Source organism: Chaetodon auriga, chromosome 13 (assembly GCF_051107435.1).
Source record: "Chaetodon auriga isolate fChaAug3 chromosome 13, fChaAug3.hap1, whole genome shotgun sequence".
NCBI classification, from domain to species: Eukaryota; Metazoa; Chordata; class Actinopteri; order Chaetodontiformes; family Chaetodontidae; genus Chaetodon; species Chaetodon auriga.
In genome coordinates this window covers 20046564-20068426 of record NC_135086.1, presented here as the reverse complement: position 1 = coordinate 20068426, position 21863 = coordinate 20046564, and the positions used below count along the sequence as shown (strand labels likewise).

General features: G+C 40.7%; 1 protein-coding gene across 1 annotated transcript; it reads left to right on the top strand.

Annotated features, from left to right (window-relative positions):
* Positions 1–808: 808 nt before the first annotated feature.
* On the top strand, positions 809–21131 carry wdfy2 (WD repeat and FYVE domain containing 2). The gene is made up of 12 exons (XM_076746936.1): positions 809–1140; positions 2831–2898; positions 5110–5183; positions 6456–6510; positions 7755–7905; positions 9138–9250; positions 10916–11042; positions 12706–12811; positions 14355–14456; positions 15638–15768; positions 15877–15985; positions 17708–21131. The coding sequence occupies exons 1-12, from the start codon at positions 1004–1006 to the stop codon at positions 17735–17737; spliced, it is 1203 nt and encodes a 400-aa protein (XP_076603051.1). The 5' UTR covers positions 809–1003; the 3' UTR covers positions 17738–21131.
* The last annotated feature ends 732 nt before the right edge of the window (positions 21132–21863 follow it).

The window sequence follows — 21863 nt, the reverse complement described above, 5'->3', positions numbered from 1 at the left end:
TGTGTGAAGTTACCAACAATAACCTCGAAAAGATTATAGAGCGTTTGTCGTCAGCATAAAAGCTACTAAACTCAGTTTCCGCCCAATGTATGTCGTATTCATGATACTGAAAACAGTAAGTTGGGTACTTTCACAGCTGATACTCTATGACTTATACATTGAGTCTGGCGAGCTGTAACTCCATCATCAACAGTAAAGATGTAGAGAATAGTAGAATAGAGGGGATAGATCTTCAAGGTGGGAGTTCTTTTCAATCCATTTTCAAGTGATAAAGTTCTCATTGTGCTGTTTGAATAAACTCTAGTGTATTAGTGTGTACTATTTTGAACAAGTGAACATCTAAAATCGTAATGACATTACTAATGTCGATTTCTGACTTTCTAAATGTCAACAAGTTGTTAATTGTCACAATAATCTGACTCTAATAAGTCATCAAGTAAGGTCAGTAGATGTAAAAGTCCTTAAAAATTAGTGACTGTCTTTTTAATAAACGACCAATGCAGCTATTAACTATTAAAAGGGCAATCCACTTTTTACCTCTTTTTTTTGGTCAATTTTATTTATTTTACACACCAAATTCTGTTACACTGGTCATGGTTATTTCTACTCTGTATGCCAACAAAAAAAAGAAAAGAAAAAAGAAGCTGTATTATGTGATTCTGGAGGGAGCTCTAACAAGAGTTATCTCATCTTGGGTTTAGAGACAAAACATTTTTTTATTAATTTTATTTTTTTATTTAGTTTTATTTTGAAAATATAATTACAAAACTTCAACAGGAAGTCTTATTTTGTTCAGAGGAAATACTTCGTGTCTTGATGTCGGCGGGTGTGTGTCTGTGTGTGTTATCAGCTGACTGACAGCATTTCTGGCTGCCGTCACAACACCGCGTGCCACCTGCTGACAGCCAGCTAGCATCTCTTGGCCGAGGCTCAGCTGTCGGACGGGTTGGGTTATGTTTCCCGGAGCCAGAAGCGTACACGGAGGTTTGTGCACCACCAATCTATGGCGGCCGAAATTCAGCCCCAACCGCAGGCTCGGAAGCCATGTCTGCTGAGCAAAATCGAGGCTTTCCAAGATGTAGTGAGCACGGCGGTCATCATCCCAAAGGAGGACGGCGTTATCAGCGTATCTGAGGACAGGTAAGCAACCAATTAGCCTCCAAATCTTTATTTTACAACAGCCACCTGCGTTCTTGTCACCCCAACAATGTCCCCGCTGCGGTGGGTCATTGATTGAGCTCATGCCCGTCTGGTTCAAGTTAATCATTTCTAAGACGTTTGTGTTTTTGTATGTAGTCCAACGGTTTGTAGTTACGCTAGGAAACAATAAAAAAATCCTCTAACATTTAATTTGAGCCTGTCTATACGCCACACACCCATAATAATACATATTATATTTTCTTTATATATTCATTTGTATATATTTACATGTACGTGTCATTTGACCACGCAAGTTAACGCCAATACTGGCTATTTTTAATAGTGGCTAATTTTAGCTAGCTAGCTACCAAACGTAAACCCATTCACTCACTCTTGTGGCGTTGAGAGTTAGCTAGTAAAGCATGCCTTTGCCTTTCAGGACAAAGTTTAACAGCCTCGGGTTGTGAACCCCTAACGGATCTCTGTTTAGAAGAAGAGGCTTCAAAGGTTCATGTGTGCAGGATTTAGAGGCATCTAGTGGTGAGGTTGCAGATTGCACCTCTTGATGCCCCCTTCACCCCTCGCCTCACCCCTCTCCTACGGTGGCTGCTGAAAAACGTAAAAAAACATGAAAGATGCTTATTAGTGCTGGTGTTTTGTTTGTCCATTCTGGGAAATATAAACATGGTGGTCTATGGACGACCACCGCGCTCTTTGTAGATATAAAGAGCTCATTTCAAGATAACAACAACTCAGCAATTCTTATTTTATAACGAAAACATGCTCCCATTATTATATTCCATTTCTGCCATACTCTGCTAATAGACCCACCAAAATCTTACACACTCCCCTCACTTTCCCAGTTTTACAGTTGCCTGAGAGCTGTGTGTGTTTGTGTGTATCCATGTGTGCGTGCTTATGGTCTTATTTTTCTTGTTTGTGCATCCAGTCTATTTACATCTGTGAGTGCCTGCGGATGGGTGTGAGCCTCTGCATGTTCAAAGGTTGTGTGTCCTGTAATGCCTGTTTCACTTCAATTACTTCATTGCATCAAGGTTTTCCTTAATTTCTGAGATACATGAAGCATAGTCTTGATCCAGGACTGCTTCCAGGAGTGCACTCATAAAATTGGTTACAGGAAAAAATGTTGAAAATGTGAACAGTGGGAGCTGCTGGCTACTCATCACAGCAGATGAATTTATACATTTGCAACACAAGCTCATCTTTTCTTCAATGTGATGAGCTGGCTCAATTCAATAAGGCAGCAACCCAGAACGGTTGGAGAGTTAACTTTTACTATTATTATTCCAGTAGTTATTATTTAATTATCACTCATAGCACTAAAAAATGTTATTGAGGAGGTGGCTCATGACCGATGCCCCATTGTCTCAGGTAATTTTATTTCCTCCCTGCTGCTATTGCATGGGGACAGTGATGAACGTGACAGAAAACAGTGTAACAATAGAGTGGTGAGTCTGTTATGAACCCAGAGAAAGTGGTGTGTTGACTGTCTTCCCTTTTTTGTCATGATTCAAAGTAAGCTTTTCAAAGAGAAAGTGTCGCCTGCTTAGAACCAACAGCCCAGAGTGACTGGAGAATGTAGCACATCAAGAATTTAGTGTTACACCTCAGATGCCATGAGGGCACTTGGTAATGCAGAGGCTAAAATGTCATGGTTTCACCCCCACAGGACTATTCGAGTATGGCTGAAGAGAGACAGCGGTCAGTACTGGCCCAGTGTCTACCACACGATGTCATGTAAGTGTTGCTCTTGCTTGCTTCTTTGCCTTTAAGTGTGTATGTTTTGTGTGTGTATACTGTTTGTTTGATTCATGGCCTTCATGTTAAGGCCGTATCTTAAAACAAAGGCAGTGACTGTGCATAAGCTTACTGATTGGCTTGCTCAGTGTAATCAAATAAGTCATGAATATGTAGGAGGGTGTCATTGTAATCAGCACAGTTGTACAGATGATATCGACTTCTGGGAACAGGCCTGTTGTTCATTCCTGTTTTTGTTCGCTCTTCCTCTGTTTGCTCTCTCCTCATCATGACGAACATAATGAATTACACAGACTTCGCTTCTCAGAACGGCATGAAAGTGTGGAATTTAATTGCTCCTGAAATTAGATTCAGCGTCTGAGCTCCTGTAGGATCATTCACTCTCCTTGTTTCAGTGCTGCAGTGCTGCGCGTCTTTGACACTGTTTGTCCTTGTTTCCCTCCAGTTGTGCAACTGAAGGAAATCCCGTGCTACCATCAGCAAGATCTGTAGCTTACAATAGCAGTACCAGAAGCTGCATATGCTTAACATTTGAGTTTACTGATAGAAAAATGTAAATTACAATGCAAAAGATGACACAGTAATACTACTTTCAGGATTTCCACATACAGCAAATACCATTTGTATTCAGCTTTTATCAGATTTGAGTCACAGTTTTGACTGAAATTACTTGGTTACTTGACTTCGATAACATGCAGTATAGGTATAGAGTTTTGATCAAGTTTTTCATGAAATAAAGGTTTTTTTAGGCATCTGTTGTGAGTTTCTCCATTTTAGGTTTTCATGTTTGTTGTGCTCTCTGGTAACTCTCTGAAGTTGCAGGGACTTTGGTCCTATGTTTATTATTTTTCATCTTCTAAACCTCAGCCAACACATCCAGGAAATTGCGACAGCATGCTGTTATCCAAAGTGGTTTAACGGTTGACAGAAACCCCTCCCTCAATATAAACAATATACACATTCTGATATATTTGACCTGAAGCTACTGTTATTTAAGGATTTCTGCTGCTATTCAAGTATATTTTAATGTTGAACAACACATTAGCCAAGTTCAGTTCCATTTTAATAAGTATTGTTCAAATACACAGGATGGGAACTTAGAAAACAATGAAAATGTTACATAAAACTGCACCACAGCTGACTGTCAACACACAACAAAATCTTATCTGATTGAGTAAAGCTGTTTGAGATGCTTTGTGTACTGAGCAATAGCACTCAGGGAGTGGACAGATTAACCAAATCACCTGTGTATGACTGTTACAAAGCTGTGAATGTTTAAGTGTTTTTGAGATTGAGGGGGTGGGGGGGCTGGAGTCAATCCCAGCTGACACTGGGCCAGAGGTGGGGTAGATCCTGGACAGGTTGAGAGACAACCATTCATGGGCAATTTCAAGTCGGCATTTAACCCAGCCTGTTAACCATGGCACCGCTGTGCCGCTGGCTGTTTTAGAGAGATGTTAATTCAGCTCTGCGGTCGTTGTTTTGGATCACATCGACAATAATGCCTTCCACTACACTACCAACACCACAGACTAGTTGATTGATGATTTAATAATGTTCCTGGTCTAGAACACATCAGACAGGAGACGCTTGTCAAAATCAGCAATGCACATTGAATTCAGAACTCAGGAAGCACATGCAGTGTTAGACCCAGACTGAGTGTAGAAACAGTGTCTCCATTACAAAGTTTGATATTTCAGCAGATGCATTTTTTTTAAAACTCTGAAATACTACTATAGGTATCTGGCTGAAAACTCCATATTGGTCTGCCTCTAATCAGTGTCATTATATTTTTTTAAAAGTATTTTTTGGAGCATAGTTGCCAAACAGTGCCCTAGAAAACATTAACTCAGGTTCCACTCACTACTGTAGCCTTTCTAGAGTTCTCACCTTGACCTTGAAATTATGTTTTTTGTCAAATGTCTATTTCCAAGGTCAAGAATGACCTTTGAACAGTCGAGCATTGGGATACATTATTTGTTGTTTGTAGTTTCACTGCCAGAATTCTCATATCACTATTGACTTTCAAACATGCGTGGATGATAATGCTAAGACGTGTACTACAGCAGAGCAGAAATCAGTGATGATGAAATTAGCATAACATTACGCTTAGACTGCAAAGTTAACAATAGTATGCACATATACAGGCAGAACGTTCACTGTTATGCTTGGCTGTGTTTATGTCTCCAGCGCCGTGCTCCTGTATGTCCTTTAACCCAGAGACCAGGAGGCTGTCCTTGGGGATGGACACTGGAAGTATCTGCGTAAGTCCAACCACCAGCCTGCTTCCCCTCCACACACAACCCTCTCGCCGTTGTCCCTTTTCCTCAGTGACTCTTTGCTTTACTTGCCGTTTCAGTAATAATCACCTGAAGGATACGTGTCGCCCCTGCAGGTTGTGTTTTTGTCAGAATGTTGACAGGAGATCTTGTGATATTTGTCATCTGCCTTCTAGCACATAAAGTGGAAGGCAGCTGTAATTGTATATATTTTGGTCAAAGTGTTGGCTGCTCTTCAGTGCAACAGGAATGTGTCTGCTGAGTTTGTTTATTCAATCGGAATGAGAGGTTTGTCAGCTCACTGTGAGCTGTCACTTGGTGAGAGGAAAACAAAATGTCATCCTTCCTCTTGTGCAGAGATGGTGTGGAACCTTAATCATTGTCAGATTGAACAGAATTGTGGTTCACGTAGTCTCTAGTCAGATACGTCCTGATTTGAATCATCACTTTCATTTTCGTTGGGGTTGAGTTTCAATAGCAATGCAACTACTTACCTACTTAGATGTTTCGGATGCTCCGCAGACATTCCTCCTGCACCACAGTCTTGCTTCCCAGAGGTTGCACCCTTTTGAATTCAGTGACCCAGTTGTCTTTTCCATAGGTCCACCCACATTACTTGAAATGCTCTAAAAACAACAAAATAACCAGTGTGTTGTAATGAACATTGTAGCCTCTAGTGGCTGCTCGTGAGACTCCTGGGCTTGTTTATTTTAAGTGGTTTTATTCTGAGAGGAGTTGTCCTGTGCTGTAACAGACTGGCCTGTACTGAACAACACTGCACAGTCCAGTCTGTTCTAAGATGCAGCACTGTTTTTTTTTTTTTTTACCCTCCAGTTTTTGTTGTTTGAGAATTTCTCAGTGGGAGTCATTTGTTGGCCCAGTAACATAACTGAACATTTTCTATCATTTTCCACTTCAGAACAACATTAAAATGTCAAGTTCCCACAAGTGTTTTTGTCATGGGCGGTGGCATCTGAGCAGTTCCGCTTCTTCTTTTCACTACCATTTGCACAGGCCTGCAGTTTTTTTTTTGCAAATTTGCATTTACATGTTTCTGAGGTGAATGTGGAAAACATTTGTCTTCCTGCAGAAGGAAGGCCTATGTTTGAACTATAATCCCATTTTTAAGTAATGTTCATGTGTTACTGTGTACATACTGATGTTTAAACACTGGAACATACTTGTTGCCATTTATAGATTTATTTAGTCACTGACTTCAGTCAGTGTGAACATTGATCTTCGCATCCTGTCTTTCAGGAGTTCATCCTGTCAGAAGACTACAATAAGATGACCCCAGCACGCACCTACCAGGGTGAGAGAGGAAGTGAGCTTGTGTGTGTGTGTGTGGGTGTGTGTGTGTGTGTGTGGGTGTGTGCGTGTGTGAGTCAGTTAGTGTCACATATGCATGGAAAGATACCATCATTGGTTTGTCTTCAAACTGTGTCTTACGGGCTTTTTATTTTCTTAAACATTTCAAGTGTTATTATTGTGGCAGGTGAAAGTACCAGAATAAAGTCTGTATGAAAGGGATGTTACTCTTAGTGGCAGTAACACAAAAGACACTAATAAACTCAGATTATCTCATAGAATAGAGCCCCCTTTCGCTCCCATTAAAGGAAAAATAAAAGCTGGAATTGCCCTTGCCCGTATAATAAGTATTTTCATTTTCTTTGTATTTGAACTTAAAAGGTCTTTAAAAGACAAAAGTGGAGCTGACTGATACCAACAGACACCTTGTAATGTAGTACTGACATCTGTTGAGGCAAACCTTCATGTGTGACATCAAGTGGCTCTCTGAGAGGTGTAACTGACCTGTTCATTGACCCTTAATAGGTTCACAGGTTTAAAAGCATGTTTTTAAGAGCTGTCGCCCTGCTCAGATTCTGCAGTTCTCTAAAGTCTCTGGACCATATTATTTATTACCGTTTTATTACCCAGGCAGTTTCCGAGCAATTCGCTGCTAATAGAGTCTGCTCAGCTCTGTATACTTAATGCTTTGAAAACTCTGCAGCCTGAGGAGTCTTTGTTCTCTGGCAGTGTTCATAATTCATTTCTTTCTTTTAAGTATAACTCACTCAGAAAATAACAAGACCTGAGCACCACTGATCGATCTCCACATGCCTCCTCTGCAACCTCAGCTGCATTAGATGTTTTTATCACATGAACACGCATACAAGCCTGGGAAACTGGATTCTTAGATAAATATGGAGTAATATTATATCTGACTTATGTGAGTGTTTTTCTGATCTGTGTTGTGTGGCTGTGTGTACTCTGAAACTGTAGATTTCAAATATGTAAAGCAACTGTCTCTGCATATCTGCATGTCTCAGATCTTTCCCTAAAGAAGGTGGAGGTGCCGGACCTTTATTCTCTGCTGTAGCATCTGTCTTCTTCTATTAAATGTGCATTTCCGTGCAATTTCAGCACACTAAATGTGTTGATTATACACTGTTTTGAAATCCTAAGATTTCTGTGTAGACCCCTGCACTCTGATTGAAGTGAGTGTGAAACTGGATCTCATGTGTCGTATTTCTCTGCATTTTTGTGTGCCTGCAGCTCATCAGGGCAGAGTGACAGTGGTGCTGTTTGTGTTGGAGATGGAGTGGCTTCTGAGCACCAGCCAGGACAAAAACTTCACCTGGCACTGCTCAGAGAGTGGCCAGCAGCTGGGGACGCATCGTACCGCCGCCTGGGTTTCAGGATTACAGTATCCTTTAATGCCCCCCCATCCCCTCCTGTGCTGTTTGTTGTCGACTACTTGGCCCTTAGAGTGCGCTCAGTGAACTTGACAGCCATGCTTCCTGCTAAATAGAGTGCAGTGGACGTAACCAAGTTTGAAGTGGCGAGCCATCTTTGGTGCTTTAGACTGTGAAAAACATCTGCCTTTTATTATGACAACACAGTCTATTTTAAGGCCACAGAAACATAAGACAGGGCAATTGAGATTAGCTTCCAGTTAGTTTGTACTAATGGGGATGGCTAACAATAGGCATCAGTCATGCTGTTGTCAAGGAAACGGTCTGAGTAGGTTTCTGTAATGGCCAGATGAAAGGCTGTGAGTGCTCAGCAGCGACACTGATCCATACCAATGAGCCTGCCATGCGGCCGTTATAGACTGCTCTGTCTCCTGTGAGCCTCTACATGCTAACCTGTGCAGTTCTCAAACTGTGGGGGGGGGGGGGGGTCTTCTCAGAGGAGCATTGAGCCATTGCAGGCAGGGGATAAATGACATAACTACAGATGTTTTTTTGTGTCTAGGAATAATAGCATCTTAGGGAAAGTTTTAACATTTACCATTTTTTATTTATATATTTTATTATTCAGCAATTCATTGTACTGTGAAAGGAAACTTGATGTTATTTTAATGAACCATTCAAAAATATAGACTTTTTTAACTCAACTCTCAGGTATTGTTAATGTTTGATTGGTTTGGATCTGATCTGTAGATGTCTTTGTCTTTTCATTTGTAAATCACCTAATCTGTGCTCACTGGTGATGACAGAAAATATAGAATCTCAGGTTCCCAGAGAGAGAAAGAAAATTGAAAACTCCAATTCCTGTAATTAGATTTGTATTGCTTTTTTTTAAACAGTGGTATTTAGATTGGATGGGATAATTGGCTTATTCCTTCTGCAGTCGTTGTTTTTCTCTTCTACAGAACAGTGTTGTAATGATTTTGGTCTGTAGTGACTTAACCAGGTCAGAGGAGGACTTTGACTAAATGACCAGTGAAAGAGCCAAGAGTCATCCACTGACACACTGGAACTCCTTTGCTGACACTACAAAGGGCTTTGACTCAAATCTTCCATTTCATAGTTTACACACCCATAAAACCATTGGTTCACTGTGCTGCACTGTGCAATTGTAGATCAGGATCAGAATGAATGCATCAATAGTTTTTCAGCAGTTTCTTCTTCTTTGGCCTTAATCTTGACCCAGGTTTGATGTGGAGACCAGGCACGCCTTTGTAGGGGACCAGTCTGGTCAGGTGACCATCCTGAAGCTGGAGCAGGACAGCTGCAGCCTGGTCACCACCTTCAAGGGACACACTGGTACAACACACACACACACACACACACACACACACACACACACACACACACGCCCATACACACTCTGTACACAGTAGTGCTGAAATGATTGATCCATTTGCTGATTCTCTCGATCATTGTAAGTAAAGTATCTTTAACTTGAATATCTTGGTTTTGAACTGCTGTTTGGACAAAACAAAACATTTCAAGGTGTCACGCTGAGCTCAGGGAAGTTATAATGGGCATTTTTCATTATTTTCTGGCATTTTATGGCCTAAACAATTATTCTATTAATCAATAGAATGAACAGATTGATCCATATTCAAAGCGATCGTTGCAGATGTCGCACACACATTGCTGAAGCTCTGAATTCTTGCAGCCTCAGCTTGTTCTACACCACATGAGCTATGACTTTGTTGAAAAAGAAAAAAACAAGCATTGATTTTTTTGCACAATATTTGTTCAGATGTGGTCTGTGCAAATATAAATTACCTAACTGGCTTTGCTGCTGCATCTCAAAGCCCAGGTCATTTTTGCTTTTCTGCTTCCTTACACTCACATCTCTTGCAGAAATTGGTTTGTGAGAATGAACCAGTGTCTTTTCCTGGTGTGCCTCATGGGCTGCTTGTTTCTTGTGCTGATATGAGAGAGAAGCTATTACAGAATGCAAATCACAGAAACTTGAATTTTCTAGTACTTGTAGTAATTATTCATAAAATTGCCTGTTCAAAACTATGTTGCACTGGTCTTTACAAATAAGAAAACAATAGAACTTAAATGTGATCATTAACACCCAGTAATCAAACAGTTATAGCTTTGGTCAGGAGGGAAAAGGAATAAAAAAAGGAGGAACCTTTGATCTTTATGCTCAATTAATTTATTTTATATTGTGAGGAATGTCACATAAACCCCCAAGATTCAAACAGCAGCAGCATTAAATTCATGTAATAGTTAATGCTAGATTGTAGGCAGGTGGCAGATTTATTGAGCTAGTTCAGGAGTAACTTTCAGAGCTTTAAGTCCCTGATGATCTTCAATGTTCAAGAACATCTTTTGCAGCTGTCGCTGTGGAATCTGATTCAACAAAGGAGGCAGGGAAAATGTCATTTACAAGTGTCTTAAACGGGATTTAAAGTCTTTAGATACAAGCTTGATGGTTGGTGTTGAAGGATTAAGTGACATCTGAATTAGTGTCAAGATGACTTCAGGGCCAGGATCTTGAATTTAGCGAAAGGTTTCCTTGTCACATTCAGGTATTCACTGACTGTTAAAATATCAGAAAAGCAGTAAAAAGATATTTCCAAGGAGTCATGATTTGTTAACACTGTCAGTTTAACATATCAGCCTTTAGGCTCAACACATAGAATCAGTTACAGAAGAAATATCGTTTTTACATAAATGAAACAAGCTGTATGAAAACCAGTGCAAGACCGCCCCGGGGACACCAACCCAGTTCCTAAATTAAACACTTTGGATAGCGTGATCAGAAGATCATAAATAATTCTGACTCGACTCATCGCCAGAGCTGTGATGATAGTTTGTGCGCTGACCTTGGCGTCATGTATGTCCTTGTGGATTGACCTTTGTGAGGTAGTGTAGTTTGTGTGTGTTTGTCTCACAAGTTTGTTTGTGTGTGTGTTTGTGTGTGTGTGTGTGTGTGTGTGTGTGTGTCGTGCTTTGCTTCAGGTAATGTGACGGCATTGTGTTGGGACCCGGTCCAGAGGGTGCTGTTCTCCGGCAGCTCAGACCACTCCATCATCATGTGGGACATCGGAGGACGCAAAGGCACCGCCATCGAACTGCAAGGACACAAGTAAGAGTCACAAACATCTCCTCTGGAATGTGTCTCTTCTTCAGCTGGATGGACAACAGCGACAAGTTGCATTGTATGCTTGTCTCTTTTGTTCTGATGGACTTATTGTCTTTTTCTGTGGTATTAATATATTTTAGTGTTTTATTGAATGGTAAATGTGTTGTATTTATTTATTTTTTTTGTTGCAAACCAAATTACCTTTGATGGAATATTAAAGTACCTATCTAGCAAACTGGTTTCACCTCTTTCAGAGCTGCACCTTGTTATGCAAATGTGATGGCAGTTTTGCATGTTGCCATAGCTCATGCACATGCATTCAACTTTAATTTGCAGCGTGAGAGCTCTCTCTTTTCTAAATTCAGATTTATTTTTATTCTATTTTTTATCTCATACAGTAGTTTGTATGCATGTGTATGTTTTTAAAAGAGTGTTTTTCTTACCTTCCTCAGGTGAGTTCAGTGTACATTCTGTGTTTTGTTATATGTAATTTGCTGCTGCAACACTGCAATTTCCCTTGGAGGATCCATAAAGTATTCTGTTTATCTATAGTAACTTTCTGTGAAGGTTGCACTAGGTCGGACGTGCAGACATTTCTGCCACACTTCCAACATGGCACAAGTCTGAATTGAATGGCATCAGATTAATAGAAGGAGAAATCAGTCTATAAATCATTAAACACTGAGAAATAGCCAATTTAAAGTGGTTGAAGAGATTCTTTTCATGCCGGAGCAGTCTATAAAAACTCCTTTACTTTGATTTTAAAAACTTGGAATTGCACAGCAGTCATAGGACCACTAGTCTAACCTTTCATATCATTCATACAAACTGTCCATAGTGTGAATATCCATCCAAAAATGTTACATAGACTCCAGCAAACAAGAATCACAAACTTACATGTTTTTATTTTTAACTTTACTTGAGTGCCATCTGATTGCAGGTCAATAGGCAGCAGTTGTCTATATTATCTCTGTTAAATGGTGACATATGTAGGAAGAAAGAGAAAATTCATTAAGCAATCTGGCTTGATTAGATGGACATCCCGAATGCTCATCATGGTCATTGATTAAGTGACACCAATAATAAGTCATTCAACTGGAAGATAAGTTTAAAAAAACCTTAACACTGATCCACAGCAGTGCCACCATTCTGTCTCACATATGAGAAGCCAAATATGGTCCTGTTCTGTTTGAATAGAGCCATTAAAGAACATTTATGTAACAGAGACCCATGTTTGATTACCAAAAAGCCATTGCTTTTACAAATAAGCCCTTTTCAGAGATAAATGTGGAACAGTGGTCCTCCATTATGTACCATAACTGTTGTGGCTATTTTCAGACATGACAGGATCTTTCATGGGAAGAGCCACAATGCATGCACAGCATTTGGAGCCTGGTGAGAGAGCGTGGTGACACTGCTGGAGAACAGCAGTAAGGTGGAAAATAATGATAGAAGGAGGAGGAGAGTGTTTTCTGTTCTCTCACCAGCTGCATCAGTGATGGACTTTAAAACCAAAGTGAGAGTGAGGGATTCTTGCCCCTTACTCACCAGTAAATCCCTTAACAAGCCAGAAAATGCACAAACATACAGCACCAAGATGTTAAATTAGGACTTGTGCTTGCTTAGTTTTTTGTCTAATACTTATGTGCGTGTGCGCTCCCGGCAGTGACAAGATCCAGGGCTTGTGCTACGCCTCACACACACGTCAGCTCATCTCCTGCAGCTCAGATGGAGGCATCGTCATCTGGAACATGGACGTAACGCGACAAGAGGTGAGAGTGAGTGAGAGAAGACAGCAGACTGATGGAGTGGGCCATCAACCCAATGCACAAAAGCACATTCATATTCAATCCATGAACTGTGACACATTGTGAAGAAAAGGTGGAAAAATAAGGAAATGTGTCACGTGTGGTGTGTGTCGTCATGCCCATTTACACATGTGCACAAACTGACAAAGATCAATTTAGTTGGATAAACTGCTGATGTTGGCTCTCCCTCCTACTCTAGAATAAATTATCTTTTAGAGAACCATGAAAGGTCACTACATTTGCACAATGTTCTTTGATTTTCTCTTACAAACACACACACACACACACACACACACTCTACCTGCTCTCCTCTCCCTCTGTGCTCTGCCAGTCTCCACACAGTTAGTTAGACCTTGATTGCTTCTTTATTTACCCAGAGTCCATTTTATTCTGCCTCAGCAACATCCTGTTATTTGGCCCAAATTCTCAGATATGTTTACTTTTTCCTGTGATTCTTTATTTCTTCCACTATCTAAACGTATCAAAAACGAAAATCTGTAAAGTCACAAAAATGTTATGCCCCGGTATGACGACAATTATAATGGTGGCACTTTAGCAACCAGCTAAAGGAAAACACACTCACTGGTGGCATCTTGGCATCAACTTGATGTCTGATTTTCTGATTTGCTTTATCTGTGAGGGTGAGATGAGAAGATTGAAACCGCTCTTATGTCTGTATGGTAAATACAGAGCCAGGAGGCTGTTAGCCTACCTTAGCATAGAGACTGGCAGGAGGAAAGAAACAGCTGCCTGCCCACCCTGGCTCAGTCCAAAGTTTAACAGCTGCCCACACCACTGATGCTCACTAGCATGTTGTGTCTTATTGGTCTTTTTTTACACATGAACAGAAAAGTAAAAGCAGGGGGAAGTTATGTGCTGCAACTATTTCTTGGCAAAAACCAGTCAGGAGCTTTGTGTGTGAGCAGCATCCTGAAGTCTTCCTGCCACAGTGAGGTGGCCAGGTCTGACACTGTTGTGTCTGTACAAAGACAAATCTGGAAGCTGCCCTCCATGTGTATCAGGGACCCTGTGCTATAGTAAGAGATACAGCAGTACTGCACAGGATGAAAGCTGTTGTTTATCAAGAAGCAGTGCCGGCACGTAGCTCATGACTCTCTTGATAACTAGAATGTGACATTTCACTTCTCTTTGTGTAGGAATTAAACAAATGAGATACGCTGTGTAAAGATAGCTAAGCTAGGCTAGTCACTTCCTGATTCCTGCAAATGTAACACACAGACATGCAGTCAATATTGACATTTTCATCTCTCTCTCAGAAAGCAAGCAAAAACGCATATTTCCCAAAAAATATTCCTTTAATCACTCCAGCAAAGAAAGCTATACAGCTAATGAAAACATTGACTACTGCGGTGTGTTTTTTTCCAGCAGAATTGTTTCACACTGTCGAGGGCATTTAAATCGAGCTTTGAGTCTAATTGTCTTTATATTGGGAGTCATAACTGGAAAAAGGAAAATCTAAAAATTCTAACAATGTGTGTTTGCACAGACGCCAGAATGGTTGGACAGTGACTCCTGTCAGAAGTGTGAGCAGCCTTTCTTCTGGAACTTCAAACAGATGTGGGACAGTAAGAAGATCGGCCTCCGACAGGTGCTGCACAATCCCATTCCTAATGTTCTTTTCCTCATTTGACTTCTATTTAAAAAGTCCCATAATTATAAATCACCAGACACCAAACCGAACATCACAATTTAGACGTTAGGTACTAGACTGGTAGATTCAGTGATCCGCAGCTCCACCACACCCAACAGCTTTCCAGGAAAGGAAACATACATAATTCTTCACAGAGACACTAATGGCCAGCAAACATCCTCTGGATGTTTTATTGTCTTGTTCTCAGTAACAGCTTTATGTTGTGGTTACTCATTTCAAGAATGTGTGTGTGTGAGTGTGAGTGCGTGCATGTGTGCGTGCGTGTGTGTGTGTGTATGTGTGTGAGAGAGAGAGAGAGAGAGAAATCCAGTTTATGGATACTGTAACAGGCATTTCTTGACTGCGCAGCAATCTTCAGGGACATTGTGTAGCAATGTTGGTGTTTCTGGACATGAAGTCCATGCTTTTGTTTCTTTTGCTCATAAAAAGAGAAATCTTGAAGACGAATGGAAAAATCAACTACAGCTGGGGGGGGGCACCAATAAAGTCCATGTGCAGTAGGAGGCTGAGATCATCTTTTTAATGCTAAGTCAGCCGAAAATATGCACACAAACAGAAACAAATATGATTCTAAAAACACAAATAAACAACAGACTCATAAGATCCTTTAATAGTGTTAAAAAACTAGTCCGGTGTCACTGTGGTGCCATTGAACACTTGACAGGCTTCAAGATGACTTACAGGTTCAACACAATGACTTGTGACTCCATATGGACTTTCGCCTTTGGCCTAAGAAAGACTTGACATCCCCCTCGTAGCCCATATATGAAAGAAGTGTGCAGCAGATCAGTTCTGTGCTTTGACTTGATCCGACAGCAGCCAATCACATTGCACGGCAGGGAGGAGAAGGTGTGTGTGTGGATCAGACCAGCAGACAGACCCCACATGATGACTTCTTTAGGATGACACAAAGTTCACAAATTAACTTGAGACTAGTTGGTCTTAACTCTTGCTTGGCTTGACTCAGGGATTAATAGCAAAGATGGGAGACTTACTTGTAACTTGCGCAACAATGACTTTGGCCCACCTTTGGCTTTTTCTAACTCCGCTGCTCCTGTTAAGAAATGAGACTGTTGCTGATCAGAGCCGACATGTTGAAGCCCTCCTGTGTTCCTCAGCACCACTGCAGGAAGTGTGGTCAGGCAGTGTGCGGCAAGTGCTCGTCCAAACGCTCCACCATCCCCCTCATGGGCTTCGAGTTCGAGGTGCGTGTGTGTGACAGCTGCCACGAGTCCATCACCGACGAGGAGTGAGTAACAATCAGCCTCTGTTGTCGTCCCATACTGACCCTTTGTGCTCTCAGCTTTCCAGAGTGCTCACACAGTAAAGTAACCGGTGTTGCCTTTGTGTCTTCTAGTCGAGCGCCCACAGCCACCTTCCACGACAGCAAGCACAGCATTGTTTACATGCACTATGAGCCCACCACTGGAAACCTGCTCACCTCTGGCACTGACAAAGTTATCAAGGTCTGGATGGGAGCAAACTGTATCTGTTGTATTCATGAGTCTCGTATAAGACATTCAGGCACACAGTAACATAACATGGTCGCTGAGTTTATAACTTAGCCAAGAAGGTCAGGTTTGTTTTCTTGTCTGTTATGTAGCATGATTAAGGCCTTATGAAGCTGCTTGGGGGCCCCTATTGATGCCCCTATTTGCATTGAGCGTGTATCCTGTTTCAGTACCTGTCGGACCTGCTGGAATACTACCTGTTTGTCGTGTAGTTTGTGGTATTTTGCTTAAACACATTCTTTTCAGGATATACACCAGTGTCTCACCACTGAAAATTGAGTGTACTGAAACTAGATTTTGACACAGGACCTTAAGAGGCTGGAAATAATGAGTGAAAATGCAAATGTCATAGTTTTAGCTTGTATTTTGTAATCAAAATCTTTCCCTGGGGTAACTGGGACCTTCAGGGCCCCTGAGAGCCTGCGTAATTCAGTAATCCAGCCTTGAGTCTAATCTAAAAACTTGCTTAGTTTTTGGTTCAAATCCAGGAATCTTTAAAAGATTTCTTAACACTGAAACTTTTTGAACATGTTCTCTCTTTTCTTGTGGATAGCTGCTCTTGTTGAATGTCTATCATGTCTTGATCCAGTCAACCTTACATTACCCATTTTAGCACATTTGTTTTGATTCTCTCACACACAGACTGTGTGGTTGAGTCTCACAGCTCAGGCAGCTTTTATGAACCCACTGCAGCAAACAGCAGACACACACAAAGAGAATTTTCATTTCATGTCACCTAAATTTGAACGTCGTCTGGTTAAAAAAAAAGAGGGCAGAACGCGGATGAAAAATCATTTAAAACCGTGACAGGTTGAGGCAGGGACGTCTGGGATCATGGGTTTAAATTGTCCAGTAGAGTATTGATTTTTAGCCTGTGTTGGAGATCATTCCATGAACTTGGGGCACGAAAATAAAAGGCTGACTTTCCAAATTCAGACTTTGCTCGGAGAGCTTTAGCAGCTAAAGAGACAGACACTTTTCTCATCAGTTGCTGTAAAATAAACCAAGCAGAGTGAATACTGGACGTAATACATCACATAAACAGAAACATAATTTAAATGCAGTGATCATGTTGCTCTGTGTCTGGTTTATCTGTAGTTTTTTGCTTGTCAAAATTGTATCTAAAAACCCAAATGTCATGACCTCCTGTTTGCTAAACTTATAAATGAGGAATATTGTCACTTTGCCTACGTATTATACATCAGTCATGAGGTTCATCAGGTTCTTCCATGACCACAGCTACAGACAGAAAAAAGTACTAGTTGTGTTGCACATTTTCTATATTAATGACTGTGATTGTAATCTAATGTATCCACTCATGTGACGCTGGCTGCTAACCTAGAAGACCGTCATCGCTGTGGTTTTCACTGACTGCTAATCTGAATCTTGCTGCAGAGGCTTTGCAATGTATACTGTACATTCCTGGAAAAAACACTTAGTAGCTCTCAGTTTTTGTAAATTCAAACGACTACATTTAAAACTAAATTCAGCATGTCAGTGTTAGATCTGAACGTATACTTGCATCTCAAAAACCATATTCGAAATCTGTCTCCAGGCGGTTTCATTTCTCATCTCTGCCTGAAATCACGAAACAGCAGAAATGTTTAGCAGCCAGCCGACGCACGTCATCTGCCTTTGACGACAGGCTGACTGATTATGTCTCATGTCGACCTGCAGCTATGGGACATGACTCCTGTGGTGTCCTGACGTCTGTGGACGACCAGCAGTCAGCAGGAAGCTCTGTGCACCAAACTGTGATGGTTTCACGGCAGCGGTCGCGCTTGGAAGAGAAAGAAAGAAGCTTATCCAACAATATCGATGTCATCTGGATAATATTTAACAGTTATTCAACAACAAGCAGCGGCTGTTGCGTGTTCACAGTGAGGACACTGCAGGCCAGTGAAGCCTGGGAGCAGAGCAGGCCTTGGTTGTCACAAGGTTTCAGTTGTTGGTGTTTGCTTCTGTGAAGGGTGCTGTCAGGTGGGGGGATCTCTCTGTGTATATGTGTGAGTGTGTGGGAGGGGTTGAGGCGTTTGACTTATTTACTTAATTTCCATGCATTCCTGATGATCTCATACTGTAAACTCGCAAAACAGTGAGTGGAACATGTTTGTACATGACAGGCGGTAGCATCAAACCCAAACCTTATATGTGAAGCATGTCGTGGAGGCGGACCATGACACTCGGAAACTCAAACAGAATTGTTCATGTTAAACAGGCTTTAGCAGATTTCTCCACAAGACAAAGCCATTTGATCAGTTCTATACCAGCCAACCTGCACCACCCACAGGAAACGAAAGTAGCAGCAGGTTTGACTCTCAGATGTAGACATGTTGATGTTGTCCTCTGTGCACAATGAGAGTGATAGCCGACACTTGGACTCACCACCAAGATTCATGTAGGCTGCTTCTTTTGTATCGTCTGACATTTGAAACTTGACCGTCTGTTCGTAAAATAGCAACATCAGTGGGTTACAGTGATTACAGTCCACTCTGGGAACACAAAACATCTGATGTTAGTCTGACAAAACAATCTCATCAATAGGTCCACTTTCACATAGTATTACTAGTAGTTGTACTAATAGTAATAGTTTTACTTTTTGGGGACTTGACTGTTAAACAAGTGATTAAACTGTTGCCAGTTTTTTAGTTATGCTTACAATTCAACGGTTCCACAAACATCATCCTCCAAAATGATCATATAGATGAATCAACTTCTTTCTAAAACAGTTTCAGTAAAAGCTGAACCTTTGTGAAGGGAGGATTCACTGTAGAGCTGTTGTACTACACTGTTTTAATAGAGTGGCCACTGAGTATAAGTGTTAATTATCTGTAGAAAGTCTGTAGTCGCCTGGTGGTAACAGTCTCTCCGTACCAACAGCAGATGCGTTGTTATTTCAATAACACCCAAGTTTTAAAGGTCACATTTTCAGCACCAAATGTGGTTAGCCTACATTCCTAATAATCTGAAGTTTGCATTTATGTTTACCACATTGTTTATTTTACTTTTATTTGACAACATTTTTCATCCCATCTAATTTTTTATTTTTGAAACTTTTAACCTATTCACACGGTCAATAATAAACCATAAATGCAATACATTTCCTTTAGACAAATTGTAATTAGGACCCCCTCTGTCTGCAAAGTAACTAGGACACCAGACAGCAGTCATGGAGGACAGAGGAGACATGTGACACATAGGGGAGTGTTATAGTTTGGACATGTTTAAAATGTAAAATATGAAACCTGCAAACAGGCAAACACAACAGCAGCTACGTAAAAAACCCTGCAGTTTTAATTCATTGCCTGCAGGTGACACTAGTGTCAACACTGTGGCTGCTGCAGGCCTTGCCTGTGGACATGGGAGCATATCTACAGTATATCTGAAGCCCTTCGGTGCTATTACTTTTCTCGCTAATGGGTGGCACAGGCTGGACTGAAACTGCAGGGCTTACCCTGGCTTCAGGTGCTTCACATCACTCAGTGTGTGTTTTCATTGTTTTCATGAGACGAAGAAATCATCTACTTTCTGAGTATGTCAGACTCATATCAGTAACATTTAATTGGGCATAAGAGTACTTCAACCATGTGACACTGACGAAACCAAACAATAAGCCTTTCGCTTGAGTCTCTGTTTAGACTTCTGTACGTCATATCAGCCACTAAAGGAGAGGACTGAAGGGAAGTATTTTCAATCTACACCTATTCATATAAATTTGTATCAGAGGCTGTAGAAGCTCATAAATGTTTCTAATGTACTGACAGTGGGCCAGGTGTGTGTACATGGAGGCCTCCTTGCTGCATGGTATCTGGATATCCTTGTAGGTTTTTCTCTTATGTGGATGTTTGGCTGCTCGAGTGTTACAGATAAACTGGATATCAAGCAAACCTCTGAACCTCATGAAGTTGGTCCATGACGCACTGCTCTGCAGCAAAATGTTGTTGAGACTCACAGAACTTCATTTTAAATTCTAGTAGAAAGTCTAAAGTTGTCAAAGACACAATATGTCAGGCTATTTAGGCTAATTTGGGGAAATCTGTATTAATGGATCCCATAAACATATGGAGTCTTTGATTTGATTATTACACTCTTTCATTATCTTCATTTGGGATATATTTGTGACGCTGCCTAACTCTGTGGGGAAAAGCTTTTTCTCTCCGTTTAAAGAAAACTTAAAATGTGAGGTTATTACAGAGGATGTTGATTTTGTCGTGATACTGAACTTACACACAGTGTTTGCTTCAATCCAGACGAAACCTGGCAGGTTTTGCCATCTAAATTAACCAGACTGCTTGTTGATCCCTCTATGTTCTCTGCCGTCGACTGTTTTATGAGATTATTTATTACTATGAGCGATGTCTTAATGTCTCTGGCGCGTAAACGCACATATCATCAAGCTAAAGAGCGGCAGCGCGTACAGCACATACATGTATCAGGACTGAAAGGAAACTAATGAACACGGTTGCTTTGATTTTGTTCTCATCGTTACTGTTCTTTAAAGTCAATACTGTACACCGGCTTTTATGTCAATGCACTGGAATTGAAAATATGTCATAAATCGCTGCTGTGAAGAAAAACTATGAATTTGTTTGTGCTCATCATGTTTGTGCTTTGATGTAATCATATGGTAACTAAGCTGAATTCTTCTAATGTTCAAACCCCTCTAAATACTCTCCAAAGATGTTTGATATTTAAATGAGAAATAAGATTATGTTAAGACTTGACAGATTACAGGCTTCTCAGACACCCATAAAGGTACATTTACAGCACCTGTCTACTCATGAATGTGAGCCTGTGGGTTGTATAACACTTTAAAGGACAACACCAGTGTTTTTCCTAAGGATTCAGGCCTTAATTGTGCAAAACCACTGGTGTTGTCCTTTAAACATAAAGACTACACAGGAGATAGAAGTCTAGCGGATGAACAGTACCTAAGATTTAGTTGCAGTCAGAATGAATGACAGGTTCTATCCATCTGAGGCCAGTGAGCAATTTTCTATTGAAGGAAGGATAACAGACTGTGTGCTTCAGTGTGTCCATTAATGTAACCATGTAGGTATAAATGACATATTAAAAGAGCAAGTTCACCCATGTGACCAATTGTGAGTCTGTTTGTTGTCTTCTTTGTCAGGTCAGTGATTCATGTAGTGTTACACAAACAGCTTCTTATTCTCCCTTTTCCTTGTAGACATCTGCCTCTACACTTGTCGGCTTCCCTCGTGCTCCTCTGCAAGGCTGTTTTTTTGTTTTTTATAGCATTTGAGGCAACTCCTATTTCAAGTATTTGCCTTTTATACAGTGTAAAGGCAGAGTGTCACAATCAGAATTGACTCTTTTCTTCTTGATGCTCTAAACACTACACTGTCCAGACAGACTTTAAAACAATGTGTGTCAAAGCTGGTGCCGAGGAAAACAGAGCGTTTTAATTGAAATGATAGTTTGTGTTGTGATTGTTGGGTGCAGCCTCCATCAGCACAGAGTGGGTAACTGAATTTATTCAATATTGTTTGGAATTGGCATCCAGACAGCCTTTAGTGCCCAAACAAATTACACTGTTTCGTTTCATATTCTGTGGCACAGCAGCAGCAACAACTAAGCATTTGAACAAATATATGAATTACTTCATTTTACTAGTGGCTTTCTCACTGAACTGTCAAACATGTTGACAAATGACCACTTCGTGTTATTAGACCACAAAGTGATGTCAAATTATTTTGTGTGTCCAAAATCTTAAAGGTATTCATCACCAGCTTGGTATTTTTATTTGTGAAATCACTTCATCAGTTAACTGGTTGTAAATATTTTCATCCATTCATTTTTTTTTTTTTTTTGC

Excerpts from the sequence above, each read along its gene's own strand:
- wdfy2 (XM_076746936.1), top strand. The coding sequence starts at position 1,004 with ATGGCGGCCGAAATTCAGCCCCAACCGCAGGCTCGGAAGCCATGTCTG. Across the intron at positions 11,043-12,705 it reads ATCGAACTGCAAGGACACAA|TGACAAGATCCAGGGCTTGT; the intron begins GTAAGAGTCACA and ends CGCTCCCGGCAG. Across the intron at positions 14,457-15,637 it reads AGAAGATCGGCCTCCGACAG|CACCACTGCAGGAAGTGTGG; the intron begins GTGCTGCACAAT and ends TGTGTTCCTCAG.